Source organism: Ipomoea triloba, chromosome 4 (genome assembly GCF_003576645.1).
Source record: "Ipomoea triloba cultivar NCNSP0323 chromosome 4, ASM357664v1".
NCBI classification, from domain to species: domain Eukaryota; kingdom Viridiplantae; phylum Streptophyta; class Magnoliopsida; order Solanales; family Convolvulaceae; genus Ipomoea; species Ipomoea triloba.
The window spans coordinates 27,998,295-28,015,361 of record NC_044919.1 but is presented as its reverse complement, the minus strand read 5'-3'; the positions used below and the strand labels follow the sequence as shown (position 1 = coordinate 28,015,361).

Here is a 17,067-nt window from a genome sequence, read left to right as displayed (position 1 = left end):
TTATATATTTAAGTTTTATCTTACATGTGGTATCATGAGCAAGGTTATAGAACATATATTTTTCCATATATTATGATAATTACGTATTATTTGTATGGTTTGCGTATGCCCAGGTTTTAGTTCTCAAACATGTATATTTTTCCGTAATATTCTTCCGTAATTTTTTAGTTCGAGAACATGCATGTATATGGTTTGCGCATGTATATTTTTCCGCAATATGCTTCGCATCCCTACCTCCCTCCAAGGAGAACTAATCACACATAAGCATAATGAAAAATAACACAAGATTCATAATCAACGAGGAATTCCATAACAAACACAAGATAAAGATCAAAACGATAAAACAAGAAAGTAAATTGCAAGAAATGAAATAAAGAGAAGAAGAACTTATCTAGTGAAAATGGATATGAAATCCTTGAAATCCAAGTTTAAATGCTTCCATACAAGCTTCCAAAATGTTTAGGAACCTAAATATAAGACTAATCTAACCTAAAAATATCAAAGAAAATGAAAGAGAGAAGCTAGGGTTCTAAAATGGGTCGAAACCGAGTTAAAATGGCTGAAAACGGAGTTAAATACAAGCAAGGAAGGCTGGCCACGGGTGGGGCCAAGCCCGTGGCCAGAAATGCAGGGCATACTGCCCAGTGGCCACGGGCGTGGCCAGACCCGTGGCCACAATTGTGGCCTTCTGCGGGAAAGATTTCTGTGCACATTTCCCGTCTTCTAGGCCAATTTTCACCCCTAAATCTTTTGAATTAGCATTTGTTGTCTTCATCAAAGTTGTAGCCCTTCAAGTTAGCTTTCCAATGATATAAAAATCGCTTGATTTGGACATTCCTACACAGAGATATGGTCAAAAACCCGAGCAGTGGACGAATTGTGCGGGAATCTCAACTTCTTGCTCTTTTGCTCCAATTTTGCCTTTGTTTGTCCAAATGACCAAGACCATTAAAAACACCACTCTTTGGTTCTTCAAGAGGTATTTCTCTCATCTTCATAGCTTCTTCTAAGCTTCCATTGACTCTACATGCATTCAATTTGCTCCAAAAATCATCCAATTCATCTAAGTCATCAAGAATTACACATAAACACAGAAATGAATCAAATGAGGAATATTTTGGGTAAAAGTATTACCAATGACAAGGGAAATAGACTTAAATGCAAGGTGAAAACATGAACATTTTGGCACTTATCAATTGCTTTTGCAGGACTAGAAAGTTGCTAGCATATTCAGTGCTCCTAATTATTGTTACCGATGTGGAAATATGGAAGTTGATGACTGCAAAGGACACACTTTCGTTCAGGTCTCTCTTCCCCGTCCTTTATTTGAAAGGATATGAGATTATGTAACGAAATATTGAGTCTCCTACCAATGGCTGCTTAGGAAGTGACAGTTATAATTTTGCTATGGTGATGGTGGGATGACATAAAGCATGTAGAAATGACAGGTGAAGGCTTTTAATTATGTTATGTAGTAATCTTACGGAGATACAATGAAATGAAGTAATTGAAGATGGCGAGACGACATTGCTGCTTGCTTAGATAGCTTGTACCATTTCATGCAAAGCTTGGTTTTGTTCCTTTTTCTTGCATATTTTTGTTGTTTGTTGTAGTAGAAGGAATGAAGGAATGATCATTTTCTCAATATTTTTTTTCCTTTGTGGTTGCATTCTGTAGAGGGAGGAATATTATTAGCTTGTCTTAAATTCAGTTTGTTTAATCATTTGCTTTTTCCCTAAACCGGCTCTATGGTTCCCCGGCCCAACCATACTATATGCGCATTATGGTTCCTATCTAGATTATGTACATATAATTAACAAATTATGTACATGTAGTTAATATATTATGTACTTTCAACTGACAAATTATATATGTTTATTTACATGCACATAGTATATGTTAATTATAAATACATAATCTGAATTAGGTGATTTACAATGCTTATGGTAGATCATAGTTTATGATATAATTTGTGTGCACTAACTGAACTACTCTTGTAATCATCAACCTTTATTAGTGACTAGCAACTATTTGAAATGTAGTCCTTTAGTTTTCAATTACAAGTCCACAATATAATATATGTAGCAAACATATTGAACATGTTATTAAGTAATTGCAAATCAAATTGCATTAACATATTAGCTATTTTGCAAAACATTTTACTATTTATTGATAACATTTATTGCGATTTGAAGTAAAGTAAAGCTAAAGCATAATCAAATAGTCATTATATGAATAGATCAGGGAGTGAAACTTATTTCAACTATCTCATCTACTAGTGTTGAATTTGAAATGCAGTCCATCATTTGCATCAAAGTAGAGTTAAAGCCCTGAAAACATAAACCCAAAATCAATTGTAAAAAAAAAAAAAGAAGGATCATAACCAAAACATTTAGTAATTACCATACCTAGGTTCTTCTTCTTCTTCCACTCCTTGGTGTCTTTGACCTCTTTCTATTTCCTTTCCTCATAATTTTGTATCCTTCTTCTTCAACAATTTTAGTAATCCAAAAGGGCTTTCGAGTTAAAAGCATGAGACTCCCCATTACCACTCCAAAAACAGTGCCACAACCATAGCCCAACAACACAACTTTCCAAGTGAACCCATATAAAATGCTCACATTGTCTTCTTGATGGAGCACTTCTAGGGTAGGTGGTTTAGATGAGACACCATTCCCACAATCTTTTGTCATTGGATATCCACGTAGGCCATCATTCCCTTCGTAAGAACTCTTTTCAAATGTATTGAATTGATTCCCCTTGGGTATGCATCCTGTAAGATGATTATGAGAGAGTTTGAAAACACTGAGAAATGTAAGAGGTGCCAACTCCTTTGGAATTTCCCCAACAAGCTGATTTGAGGAAAGGTCTAATGATTCCAACAAGGATAGTTTTCCAAAAGAACGGGGGATACTACCACACAACATGTTGTGCGATAAATTCAAACCTCGGAGGGAAAGAAATTGTCCTATGGCCCCAGGAATTTTCCCTTCAAATTTGTTACTTGAGAGATCAATGGTGGTGTACACGGTCAAGATTTTTTCAAAATTAAGCTGGTTTCCTTTCCACACCAACACTAAAGAGTCTGTGTAATAGTTTTCTTGATCCCCAAAATAAGTTGGTGGCTTTCTAGCTTCATCAGTGTTTTTCATAGCAGTAAAGCTCTTGAACAACCAAACTGGCAAATTCCCAGTAAACTCGTTGTGAGAGAGATCAATGATCTTTAGTTGAGAAGACAAGTGTTTAGTTGTTGAATTGCTTATGGTGCCATGGAAGTGGTTAGATCTCAGACTAAGTACCTGTAATTTTGGGAGTGTTAACAACCACGCAGGGAATATATAGCTCAAGTTGTTTTCTCCAAGATCAAGAACTACCAAATTAATACAATTGGCCAAAGATCGTGGAATTCTTCCTTCCAACTTATTTCTTCTCAAATTAAGAGTATGCAATTGATTTGATGTGGAAAAAGTTGAAGGAATGGAACCACGAAATTCATTGTTATGCAGGTCCAGTACCTCCAAAAACTCGCTAGAGTTTCCAAGACATTGCGGGATTGCACCACTTAAACTGTTGTTGGCCAAGTCTAGAATTCGAACATAGCTTAAATTGCATACAGTGGAAGGCAACTCACCACTTAAATTGTTGTTGGCCAAGTCTAGAATTCGAACATTGCTTAAATTGCCTACAGTGAAGGGCACCTCACCACTGAGTTTGTTTTGTGATGCAGAATAATATCTTAAAAAGGGAGATGATGGAATAGGAAGTGGCCCTTCTAGCAAGTTGAATTGGAGACCAATAGTATCAGTTGAATGAAGTTGAATTCCTTCCGCACTACTGAGGTAGTTGTGTGATAGATTAAGATACCACATTGTGTGCTGCCAGTTTGACCAAGCCCATTCTGGAATTCTTCCTTGTATTTTATTGTTGGAAAGATCTAGATACTCAAGGGACTTTGAATCTCTTAAAAAATTTAAATTCGTCACATTGCATGAGGATAAACTCAAGTAAATGAGACTTTTAGACCAACTTGTACTGTTGGACCAACCCAATTCCGGAATTCTTCCTTGTATTTTATTGTTGGAAAGATCTAGATACTCAAGGCACTTTGAATCTCTTAAAAAATTTAAATTCGTCACATTGCATGAGGATAAATTCAAGTAAATGAGACTTTTAGACCAGCTTGTACTGTTGGACCAACCCAATTCCGGAATTCTTCCTTGTATTTTATTGTTGGAAAGATCTAGATACTCAAGGGACTTTAAATCTCTTAAAAAATTCAAATTCGTCAAATTGCATGAGGATAAACTCAAGGAAATGAGGTTTTCAAGCCAACTTGTAGAATTGATTTTGGGATTGGAGACTAGTGATAAGCGGTTGTTAGAATTGATTTTGGGATTGGAGACTAGTGATAAGCGGTTGTTAGATAGACGTAGAGGATTGGAGACTAGTGATAAGCGGTTGTTAGATAGACGTAGATCCACTATCCTTTTGAGGTTTGAGAACATATTGAGCTCTACAGGACCGCTGAAATTGTTGGATGAAAGGTCAAGGATGATCAGATTCTTTTGTTTTGAAAGTGATGTTGGAATGGGTCCTTGGAGTTGGTTATAACGGAGGTTAAGTTTGTACAGAGTAGAAAGATCAAAAAGCCAAGAGGGTATTGTTCCATATAATGAATTGTATGAGAGATCTAAGGCCTCCAGTTGAGTAATGTTGGTGATAGAGGACGGAAATTGGGCAGTGATGCTATTATCAGAAAGAAATAACCTTTTCAACCTCCAGAGCTTTATAAACAAATCAGGAAAGCCACCTTTCAAACTGTTATCAGAAAGGTCTAATGTTGTGAGTTGCTCAAGATCTAAAATAGTCTCTGAAATTTTACCACTTAATCCACAGTTTGCTAATCCCAAAAACTTGACTCTGCTAAGATTCCTAAGAGATTCAATAATGTTTGGAGGACATCCAGTATAACTGAGATCCAAATATGAGAGAGACAAACTACTGTTCCATCTGGTGCTTGGAAAGTGAATTGAGAGATTTTCGTTGCCTTGCAAAAAAAGTTTTTGCAAATTTGGGAGGTGAAAAATGTTTGAGGGCAAAAATGTATAAAATTTATTTTAGTCATTAGAATTATAAAACCATACAAGCCACAGTGCTTTTTTTTTTTTTTTTTTTTTTTTAAACTGCCACAGTGCTATTAATAAGGCAATAATGTGAGTATGTGACCACTTAGTTAGTCTTAAGGGTGGGCAATTCAATTTGATTTTTTTGAACCGAATCATATTGAATCGAATCAAACTAGTTCGGTTTGATAATATACCGAACAAAGGTAATGGATTCATGTATACCGAGCGATTCGGTAAAAATTGAACCGAATCGAATGGTTCGGGGTAAAAAACTGAATTGAACGGAGTACCATTTTTTTAAATATATAATAATAATAATAATAATAATAATAATAATAATAATAATAAGTAAATTCAAGTTCATTGCTGCTTGCTCCGCCGTTCAGCTCATATTCTTGCTGATATCTATTTAAATTCTTTTATTTGATTTTTTTTATGGCGTGTTCTCTACTTTGTAGTTTTGATGTTTGCCGCAATTATTCATTGCCTTACAATTATCTCTAACTTGAGTTATTCTTATAATATTCTACTAGTTATCAAACGCGCGTTGCGCGATTAAACCAATGCCCAATGCGTATTTTTAATTAGTAAAAAAATGTTAAATTAATAAAAATCAAAGAAATAGTCTCGATGCTTATATATTTTAATAAAACATAACAAAATTGTAAATAGCTAAATTACAACTAAAGTAAGTAGAAACAAATAAACCACTTACATGAGAGCAAATGGCGTGTCATCATTGTCACTTGTTTGGACACCGGTCCGACCATTTAAAATTCATGTGTAATTGTATTTGTGATCAAGTACTTTATAGTTCGTCCGGCCAGGTTTGACAATGACATATGAGATGATTTACCATTTGGTAGTTTGTAAAGTGATATCATATATTCCAATGTCATTATCAAACACTATTGATTGAACTCGAGTTCCTTGCATTTAGATATAACATTTACAATGATGTTGGTGGTGAATGAGAGCATCTTAATAATAATAATAATAATAATAATAATAATAATAATAATAATAATAGTAATAGTAATAATAGTAATAATAATAATAATAATAATAATAATAATAATAATAATAATAATAATAATAATAAATTTTTTACTATTTACTTACAGTTTCATCCACAACACTACATGCAATGATACAAGTATAGATGAACAGATTATACAATAGATATATTTACATAACGATATGAGAACCACAACATTACATACAAGTATAGATGAACAAATTATACAATAGATATATTTACATAACGATATTAAAGTTATACTAATTAATGAGTATACCATCATTGATTTTTTTAAAAAAATTGTAATCATTATGAGTACAAATACAAATAATAGAGTTAACATGATAATATTTTGACAATCATACTTATACAATGTCAAGTAGATGGTGCGTTGCAGAATATATATGTTAGGTTTAGTTTTGGGTGAATACCAGTGAGAATGTGAGGGGTTTATATACTGTTATTTTGGGTAGAATAAATAATTTAGTTAGGAATCTATACAAATTTGTATTATAGAATACTATTAAGACTTCAATATTCTAATTTTAAGTTAGGAATCTATATAGAATTGTATTATAGAATATTGCCAATTTGTTTGAAAACTGCAATAAAGAAACAAATTGCCTAAAAAATTTAATGTTAAACTTCCGTTATATTTAACGGAAAGAATTTGATAAAATTATAAATGATTATGATATATTAGGAATTTAATTGGAGGTTGCACAATAAGAAGAACATAAAGTACAATATGTTATAGCAGACTATTACACCGACATTTTTTTAGTTCCAGTTAGGGGTCTAACATTATTGGCTCTTATTATAAGTGTAGATATTTCCTTAGTTTCATGTTTCTATGAAACTAATGTGCTTCAATATCATTCTAATTTTGATTTCTAGTGCTTGGAAGCACTGAACACTGGAATATTATTTTCCAGTATTGGAAAATATTTCCAGTGCACTGAAATATAATATTTCAGTGCACTGAAAATATAATTTGCAAGCAATGACAGATTGTGTCCAAAACGGAATACAAGAAAAAATTTATATTATGTGTAATTTTTTTTTTTTTGAGAAAAGTATAAAATTTATTTTAGTCATTAGAATTGTAAAATCATATAAGCCATTATTTTGGAGCAATTAAACCCACTGACCTGTTGGTGACTTGTGATTGCAAGTCAATTAGGTTTCCGGCGATCCTATGGTGAACCTCCGGCCAAACACCGGCGAACCTTAGGCATTTTAAATCAAAATCAGTCACCGGCGAACAGCCAAACTGGTCGACTTCTCCGGTCGACGGAGAAGCCATCCGGTCGACTGGAGGTGGCGATCAGTTGGTCACCATTCCAGTCGACGGAGATGGCTTCTCCGGCGGCGACCGTTCGATTGATTTTGACCTATTTGCCTAAGGTTCGCCGGAGGTTCGCCGTACATTCGTCGGAAACTTAATTGACCTGCAATCACAAGTCACCAACAGGCCAGTGGGTTTAATTGCTCCAAAATAAAATGTTTGTGGATTTAATTGTAACTTTCAAAAGTTCAAGGGCCTAATTGACTTCTTAGCAAAAGTTTGAGGGTGTATTTGACCATTTTCCCTATAATAAAACATAACTAATACTAATATTAACGGGTTAAACATGTTGACCATTAAGACAAGAATTTGAAAATAAATGGGTTAACCCATTAATAACTTCAGATATGTTAAATGCTAAAATTAACCGGTTATTTTCATGTTCAGTTTCTTGTCATTTCAACTTTTAATTAACATGTGCAGCAAATTACCAAGTTTAATATTATAAGATTTTATTTTATTTTATTTTAGAAAAAAGAGTAAGAGAAAATATTATTGACAAATTCCACTTTTGTCTTTTGACTAAAATGATTTTGTTACTTTTAGTGCTTAAGTACTTTAAATTAAAGGTAATAATAATATGATAGCCTAGTTACGGCAAAGATTTAAAAAAAAGGGTCAGTGAATACTTGACCTAATTTGCTATATCAACTTATCAAGTCAATTTATGTATGCATTGTAATTTTAGTCACAAAAGAGGTTGTTAAGCTTCAATTTACATGCATGCCACAATTAATATGACAATAATGTATATTCTTTGTGTTAATGTGAAAAAGGTAAAAGAAATAATTAATAATTATATTAATTAAAAATAGCGGATTAATTTATGCGTGTATAAAAATTTTAGTCACAGAGTTGTTAAACTTAAATTCACATGTCACAATCAATATGGTAATAGTGTGACTTCTCAGTCAATGCGGAAATGATAATGTGAAAAAGGTAAAAGAAAGAATACATTTTTTTTTAGTACTAAAAGAAAGAATATATAATTATATCAATTTAAAATACCAAGTCAATTTATGTGGGCATGGGAATTTTAGCATGGAGCTGATTGTTAAACTTTAATTCACATGCCACAATCAATATGACAATAGTGTGAATCTGGATAAACGTAGAAATGTTAATATGAAAAATGTGAAAGAAAGAGTGAATACTTATATTGATTAGAAGTAACCTAAAGGGTAGTTCAAGTGACAAAGGAACTTCTTTGTAGGGATATGATGATCCTAGGAATAACTCGGGTTCAATTCTCATAAGTGATAATTTCACTTGGAACAGCTTCAGACCATAAGATAGAATGATTGATTGATGGAGAATGGCTCAGAACACCTTCTCGTGGTTTCTTTCAATTGCATTTGTTTATAAATATGCATAAAGATAATTAGAGGCTAGAGCAACAAGAGAGGCCGAGTAGTAGAAAATGCAATCTTCCAACAAAGGGAGAAGTAGCTATCAATCCCATGTGTTGTGGGTGTGGGGAAAGATAAAAAGGCACAAAGATGACAAGATCTTGGTTGGCCGGAACCAAATGGAACATATAATGATGGGGAAGTAAATGGATGGACCATCATTCCCTACCAATTCTCACACATTCTTTCACAAAAAATAGAAAGGATATATGAATTCACCATATTCTCTTGAAATATACATTGCTCTTAGCCATGTGATCAGATTACCTTCCAGGCCCACTGGTAGCATACAGTGAAATGGGAAATTTTAGTCACGGAGGTTGTTAAATTTCAATTCACATGGCATTATCAATATAGCAAGACTTCTGGGTCAATGTGGAAATGGTACAGTAATTTGAAAAGCTAAAAGAAAGATTGAATAATTATATTGATTGAAAATAAGGAGTCAACTTATGTGGGTTGTTAAATTTCAATTCACATGCCACAATCAATATAGGAATAACGTGACTTTTCAGTTAATGTGGGAATGTTAATGTGAAAAGGTAAAAGAAAGAAGGAATAATTATATCTTATCTTAACTATAATAAAGCAAAATCTTGGCTGAAAAGTTTCTACCCAACAAGTATGGATAAACGATGTCGTTTAGATTAGGTTATATGAAGAGTTGCCGATACATGTAGACGTCTTTTGGTTTAAGGGTTTGGTTTATTTAATGATTTACATTGTAATTTGGTCAGATTTCAAAATAGACATTTGTTGGTTTGCGATCACATTCATTATTTGTTATGCCCTTTGGTTTTCGAATCGTTACCATTAGCCGTTCTAAATATATACAACTAGTTCATAGCATTATACAACCATAACTCAAACGCAAAGTATACATATAAACAAACATTAGAATTCAAGCATTTGTTAATGGTGCCTTTGTTCATTCTGGCAAACGAGCTTACACCGATGCGAACCTCCAGTGCCATAAAACTCAAGTGTGTGCGAACGCACTTAGTAACAGACTGCAATGTTAGCGACAGTATAAAGTGCTGCGAATGTGTGTTTCACGACAAGGAGGTAAGCCTGATAATGTTTTTTTTTTTTGCCTTATCCATTCCTTTGTATATGTTGTTGGAAACAATTTCGAACATGAATTTCATTACATAATAGCCACATTCGGTATTACCTCTTTGTTTAGCACAGTACATTTGAATTACAATAAAGTTAATAAATTTTATAAATAAAAAAACAATAAGTTTGTTTTACAAAGTGTATGAACTACTTACCGTTACCGAACATGTAATCCATTTTGGTGAACGACTTTGTTTCTTTCCACTCAAAATGCTTGTTGCGGTGAGACACCTATTAATATAAGACATAAAATATATGTAAATACTTGGCATCACTATATTAATAATAACTATTAATTATTTATAAATTTACATACGTTTCCATTGTCTATTTAATGTCCACACGTGGTCCTTGACCAATTGAATCAAACCAATAAATCTCATGTAATAGAGGACAAACCGCCATCAACATCCCATGCCCACTACAAATAAGTAATTTATTAGTTTTAAGTGAATATAAATATACAATAGAAGTATATTATATATAAATACTTTTATTTAAAACGTAATTAATACTTGAGAACATAGTGAGCTAAATACGTATTTTTCTGTCCATTTCGTTTGGTGTCATTATATACGTTATCCTCTAATCTCTGCTATTCATTTTTGGTTGAATAGAATGTGGATCTAAGAAGTCATACCTGATTTTTTATCCCAAACCAAAATCTAATTTGTAAAGACCCACACAATCAATTGTATATATATTACTAAAAATTATGATGATAAATAAATTTTAAAGTATTATGAACAAATAGTAATAAAAAACTTATTACCTTATAAAGAACTGAAAAAAAAAAAAAGAAATTTCGATGGTCTCCATATTTAAGAAACGTACGATCTCCTCACTCTCAAGATGCAAGTCATAAGCAATGTTGCCCATAATACCACCAGACATTTGAACCACAAGATTCTCTTGAAGACTGCTAGTTATTCTATATGCCTTATTGCATAAATCACTCAAAGAATTCGGATCAGTTAAAGTAAATTCATGATGATGAGAAGGCATAACCGGTTCAAAAGTCAATTTGGACTTTCTTTTTAACTGTGAATTATAATATAAGAATTATTATTTTAAAAAAGTAAATTACATACTATTTTAAAATAAAAATATTTACAATATACATACCTCTTCAGCTTTAGTGCATAACTCTACCAACTCCTTTAGCCAAATAATAAAGTGTTGAAATGCAGCACCTAAACGCTGAACCTCATTGGTGGGGATGGTGCATTTGCATTTGGATCAATAACTTTATCTACGCTCACATTCACTTGAGTTGCATTGTGTGCAATCCATGAACTTGGCCACCAGCGTAAGCTGTCCCATATGCCACTGAACATTTAATGGGATCTTCCAAAAACAATTCACATCGTGCCCCTAACTGCGTTAATTTTTAATTAAGAATCATATAAAATATTAATAAATAATAATAAGATTAACTATAAATGATTACTTACCACGGGTAAATCAACAAAAGGGTCTGGGGAATTTAGCTTTTCCATTGTTCGGGTCTGGGTTATCCTCATGCCTTAGATTGTGCAAATGGGTGAACAGGAGTCTGCATAGAACCAAATTGCTTCATCATCTCAACCATTCATGCTTCAAATTGTTGAGTTAATTGTTGAGTTATTTGCTGAGTCATTTTGTCTTGCCTAAAATTAAATTGTTGGTTTTGTTTTTCTAATGCTTGTGCAACAACAACATCAACCATCCGTTGAACATCTTCTGAAGGCGTTTGACGACGTATGTCATGCCCTCTTCCCATGGCTCTAACACGCCCAGGATGCTCATCAGTACCCAACGCAACAGTCAATGGATCTTGTCTTCCAGACTTAACGAATTCTCCTTGAGAAGCTTGTAACTCGAGAGAGTATCCTAACATATATAAAAATTATTGAATAATATAATAATTACTAAGCTAGAGAATATATATCATTTTCTTAATTTATAGTGTCCATTGATGCAAATGTTCCTATTAGACAGTTTCTGATTGTGATTTTGCATTTCCTATAAAATTGTTGTGTAGGTGGAGTGAAATATTTTGTCTCCATGGTGCATGGTTTGTCTCCAGCTTCAATATTTTTAGTAGTTTGATAGCACTCCTGCATACTAATTAACTATTTTATGGTGTTATTTGAATTTAACAGGATATATCTATCAGAGCAATTTAACCATACTAACAGCTTGAAGCTTATTGCTAGAGCACACCAGCTGGTTATGGAGGGATATAACTGGGCTCATGTAATAATTTGCCTATAAGCAAAGCTGCGTTTACTTCAATTTTCCATTATTATTTTTTTTAAAAATTGTCCAATTAAAAGAATATGTTTATCAGCACATATTTTCTGAATTCTCTGTTTTCCTTCAGAAAAATGGAAAAAATTTCAATGTAACTTTCATTAGGGAGAATCAAGAATGAGATCCATTTACATTGCTATTGCAGGACCAGAAAGTTGATGACTGCAAAGGACACACTTTTATATATTCAGGTCTCTCTTCCCCATCCTTTATTTGAAAGGATATGAGATTATGTAACGAAATATTGAGTCTGAAACTATGGTGATTGCAGTTTGAAGCAGCTCCGAGGAGAGGTGAGACAGACGTAACCCGAAGAACACCAAGATTACTTTCTATGAAGTACGAGGTTGCGCATCAGATTTCGTGATGAGTCTCCTATGAATGGCTGCTTAGGAAGTGACAGTTATAATTTTGCTATGGTGATGGTGGGATGACATAAAGCATGTAGAAATGGCTGGTTGAAGGCCTTCAATTCTGTTATGTGGTCTAGTGGCATCAAACCTTCCCTTTATACGGGAGGTGGTGGGTTTGAGCCTCAGTGGAGTCAATACTGACTCTTGTGCTTCAATTGGTTGAAGAAGTAGTCATGAACAGATACTGCAATCTAAAAGAGTTACTAATATTCAAAAAAAAAAAATTGAACTACTCTTGTAATCATTAACCTTTATTAGTGACTAGCAACTATTTAAAATGTAGTGCTTTAGTTTTCAATTACAAGTCTACAATATAATATAAGTAGCAACTTATTGAACATGTTATTAAGTAATTGCAAATCAAATGCATTAAAAAATTAGCTATTTTTCAAAACAATTTACTATTTATAAATAACAATTATTGCGATTTGAAGTGAAGTAAAGCAAAAGCATAATTCAATAGTCATTATATGAACAGATCATGGAGTGAAATTTATTTCAACTATCTTATCTACTAGTGTTGAATTTGAAATGCAGTCCATCCTTTGCATCAAAATAGAGTTAAAGCCCTGAAAACATGAACCCAAAACCAGTTGTAAAAAAAAAAAAGGATCATAACCAAAACACTTAGTAATTACCATACCTAGATTCTTCTTCTTCCACTCCTGGGTGTCTTTGACTTCTTTCTATTTTCTTTCCTCATAATTTTGTATCCTTCTTCTTCAACAATTCTGGTAATCCAAAAGGGCTTTCGACTTAAATGCATGAGACTCCCCATTATCATTCCAAAAACAGTGCCACAACCATAGCCCAACAACACAACTTTCCAAGTGAACCCATATAAAATGCTCACATTGTCTTCTTGATGGAGCACTTCTACGGTAGGTGGTTGAGATGAGACACCATTCCCACAATCTTTTGTCATCGGATATCCACGTAGGCCATCATTCCCTTCGTAAGAACTCTTTTCAAATGTATTGAATTGATTCCCCTTAGGTATGCATCCTGTAAGATGATTATGAGAGAGTTTGAAAACACTGAGAAATGTAAGAGGCGCCAACTCCTTTGGAATTTCCCCAACAAGCTGGTTTGAGGAAAGGTCTAATGATTCCAACGCCGATAGTTTTCTAAAAGAACGGGGGATACAACCAATCAACATGTTGTGCGATAAATTCAAACCTCGGAGGGAAATAAGTTGTCCTACGTCATCAGGAATTTTCCCTTCAAATTTGTTACTTGAGAGATCAACGGTCGTTAACACAGTCAAGATTTTTAAAAAATTTAACTCATTTCCCTTCCACTCCAACACCAAAGAGTCTTTGTAGTAATTTCTTTGAACTCCAAAATAACTTGGTGACTTTTTAGCTTCATCGGTATTTTTCATAGCAGTAAAGCTCTTGAACAACCAAATCGGCAAATTCCCAGTAAACTCGTTGTGAGAGAGATCAATGATCTTTAGTTGAGAAGACAGGTGTTTGGTTGGTGAAGTGGTTATGGTGCCATGGAAGTGGTTAAATCTCAGACTAAGTACTTGTAATTTTGGGAGTTTTAAGAGCCACTCTGGGAATATAGAGCTCAAGTTGTTTTCTCCAAGATCAAGAACTACCAAATTAGTACAGTTGGCCAAGGATTGTGGTATTCTTCCTTCCAACTTATTTCCTCTCAAATTAAGAGTATGTAACTTATTTGAAGTGAAAAAAGTTGAAGGAATAGAACCACGAAATTGATTGTTATGCAGATCCAGTACCTCCAAAAACTCGCTAGAATTTCCAAGACATTGCGGTATTGCACCACTTAAATTGTTGGTTGCCAAGTCTAGAATTTGAACATGGCTTAAATTGCACACAGTGAAAGGCACCTCACCACTGAGTTTGTTTTGTGATGCAAAATAATATCTTAATGAGGGAGATGATGGAATAGGAAGTGGCCCTTCTAGCAAGTTGAATTGGAGATCAATAACAATAATTGAATGAAGTTGAATTCCTTCCACACTGGTGAGGTGGTTGTGGGATAGATTAAGATACCACAATGTGTCCTGCCAGTTTGACCAAGCCCATTCTGGAATTCTTCCTTGTATTTTATTGTTGGAAAGATCTAGATACTCAATGAACTTTGAATCTCTTAAAAAATTCAAATTTGTCAAATTGCATGAGGCTAACCTCAAGGAATTGAGGTTTTCAAGCCAACTTGTACTGTTGGACCAACCCAATTCCGGAATTCTTCCTTGTATTTTATTGTTGGAAAGATCTAGATTCCTAAGGTACTTTGAATCTCTTAAAAAATTCAAATTTGTCAAATTGCATGAGGATAAACTCAAGGAAATGAGGTTTTCAAGCCAACTTGTAGAATTGATTTTGGGATTGGAGACTAGTGATAAGCGGTTGTTAGATAGACGTAGAACCATTATTCTTTTGAGGTTTGAGAACATGTTGAGCTCTACAGTACCGCTGAAATTGTTGGATGAAAGGTTAAGGATGATCAGATTCTTTTGTTTTGAAAGTGATGATGTTGGAATGGATCCTTGGAGTTGATTGGAACTGAGGTCAAGAATGTATAGAGTAGAATGATTAAAAAGCCAAGAGGGTATTGTTCCATATAGTGAACTGTTTGAGAGATCTAAGACTTCCAGTTGAGTAATGTTGGTGATAGAGGACGGAAATTGGGCAGTGAAGCTATTACTATAAAGAAATAACCTTTTCAACCTCCAGAGCTTTATAAGCAAATCAGCAACGCCACCTTCCAAACTGTTACCAGAAAGGTCTAATGCTGTGAGTTGCTCAAGATCTAAAATAGCCTCTGAAACTTTACCACTTAATCCACAATTTGCTAATCCCAAATACTTGACTCTGCTAAGATTCCTAAGAGATTCAATAATGTTTGGAGGACATCCAGTACTGCCGAGATCCAAATAAGAGAGAGACAAACTACTGTTCCATCTGGTGCTTGGAAAGTGAATTGAGAGATTTTCGTTGCCTTGTAAAAGAAGCTTTTGCAAATTTGGGAGGTGAAAGATGTTTGTGGGCAAACTTCCTTGTAATTTTGTGTAAGAAAGGCTCAAAGTTGTTATGGAAGAAGAGACATTAGGTGGTATAGATGAATGGATGGGTATTCCATCGAGAACTAGTTCCCTTAATTGTGTTGCATTTTGAAGGAGAAACATGAAATCATGATTTCCAATTTCAAAAAGAGAAGATGAGTAGAAAGTGTCACCTAGATCAAGAGAAATTAAGTTGGGAAGATGTAAGATTTTTGAAGGAATTTGACCTGACAATCTTGAGCTTGAAAGGTTGAGATGTGTGAGATAAGAAAAGTCCCCAAATTTATGTGAAATGAATGACCCATCGAATCGATTCCCTGCAAGATTTAACTTTTGTAGATGAGAGAGGTGGAAGAGAGTGCTATTGGAATCAATTGTTCCGAGAAGTTGGCTGCAACTGAGATCAAGCTCAACCACTTGGCCCGTGGACTCATCACACGTAACTCCATCCCACAAGCAGCAATCAATACTACTATTCCAAGAAATGGTTTTTGGATAGGAATTCTGGACACCTTCATTGGATACCTGGATAGTGCTAATCTGGGCACAATAATCTGGTGGACTAGGATCTATAGTAAAGGATTGTTTGAAATGGAGTAGCGCAAGCTGTTGATCATTTTGGCACAATGCAGATGTAGATAAGGAAACAAAGGAAATTAAAAAGAGGAGACATTGTATTACAAGTAGCAAAAGAAGTTGGCTACCCATTTGCCTAGATTTCAAGCAAAGAAAGTTGAAGGCAGAAAGTGTATATGATTTTATCAAAATAGGCCTACATATTTATAGATAGGGTTATTTGTCTTCATTCTTCAAGGAATGGGAAGACTAGCAAGATTTCTATTTATCATCACACGTTTTGCCTTAAGAGTTATACATATATATTATAACTATACTGTTTAGTCATTTAAGACTTTGTGTAGTGTTAAATTCTGTAGATCTGATCATAATCAATAAAGTAATAAATAAATGTTAATGTGAAAAGAAAACAAAAGAACGGAATACAAAAAATTATTTATATATGTATAAAATTTATTTTAGTCATTAGAATTGTAAAACCATACAAGCCACAATGCAATTAATAAGGCAATAATGTGACCACTTAGTTAGTATTACGGGTGGGCAATTCAGTTCGATTTTTCCGAACCAAATTGAACCGTACCGAATCGAATCGAATCAAATCAAAAAAGTTCGGTTCGGTAATGTACCGAACAACCGAACTGTAATGGATTCTTGTATACCGAATGGTTCGGTACAAAATCGAACCAAATCAAATGATTCGATAAAAAACTGAACCGAACT

General features: G+C 33.9%; 2 protein-coding genes across 3 annotated transcripts; both read right to left on the bottom strand.

Moving 5' to 3' along the window:
• Positions 1 to 2,240: 2,240 nt before the first annotated feature.
• LOC116016106 (receptor-like protein 9DC3) lies at positions 2,241 to 11,902 on the bottom strand. Its single transcript, XM_031256269.1, has 8 exons — positions 11,729 to 11,902; positions 11,149 to 11,181; positions 10,858 to 11,064; positions 10,179 to 10,254; positions 4,334 to 5,047; positions 3,516 to 3,583; positions 2,550 to 3,299; positions 2,241 to 2,330 (listed from the first exon to the last, which is right to left on the bottom strand). The coding sequence occupies exons 1-8, from the start codon at positions 11,900 to 11,902 to the stop codon at positions 2,241 to 2,243; spliced, it is 2,112 nt and encodes a 703-aa protein (XP_031112129.1).
• Positions 11,785 to 16,491, bottom strand: LOC116015510 (receptor-like protein Cf-9 homolog). Of its 2 annotated transcripts, none has more exons than XM_031255602.1 (2): positions 13,375 to 16,491; positions 11,785 to 11,895 (listed from the first exon to the last, which is right to left on the bottom strand). In XM_031255602.1, exon 1 carries the CDS (start codon positions 16,474 to 16,476, stop codon positions 13,375 to 13,377), a length of 3,102 nt encoding a protein of 1,033 aa, XP_031111462.1. In that variant the 5' UTR covers positions 16,477 to 16,491; the 3' UTR covers positions 11,785 to 11,895. The 2 variants fall into 2 exon arrangements, with proteins under 2 accessions (XP_031111462.1, XP_031111461.1); XM_031255601.1 differs by lacking the exon at positions 11,785 to 11,895 and adding an exon at positions 13,101 to 13,300.
• Positions 16,492 to 17,067: the final 576 nt, after the last annotated feature.

Coding starts and splice junctions, on each gene's coding strand:
- LOC116015510 (XM_031255602.1), bottom strand. CDS start 16,476: ATGGGTAGCCAACTTCTTTTGCTACTTGTAATACAATGTCTCCTCTTT.
- LOC116016106 (XM_031256269.1), bottom strand. CDS start 11,902: ATGTTAGGATACTCTCTCGAGTTACAAGCTTCTCAAGGAGAATTCGTT. Junction 3,300..3,515: donor ACTCTAGCGAGTTTTTGGAG/GTACTGGACCTG, acceptor CCAAAATTACAG/GTACTTAGTCTGAGATCTAA. Junction 2,331..2,549: donor GTGGCACTGTTTTTGGAGTG/GTAATGGGGAGT, acceptor TTATGTTTTCAG/GGCTTTAACTCTACTTTGAT.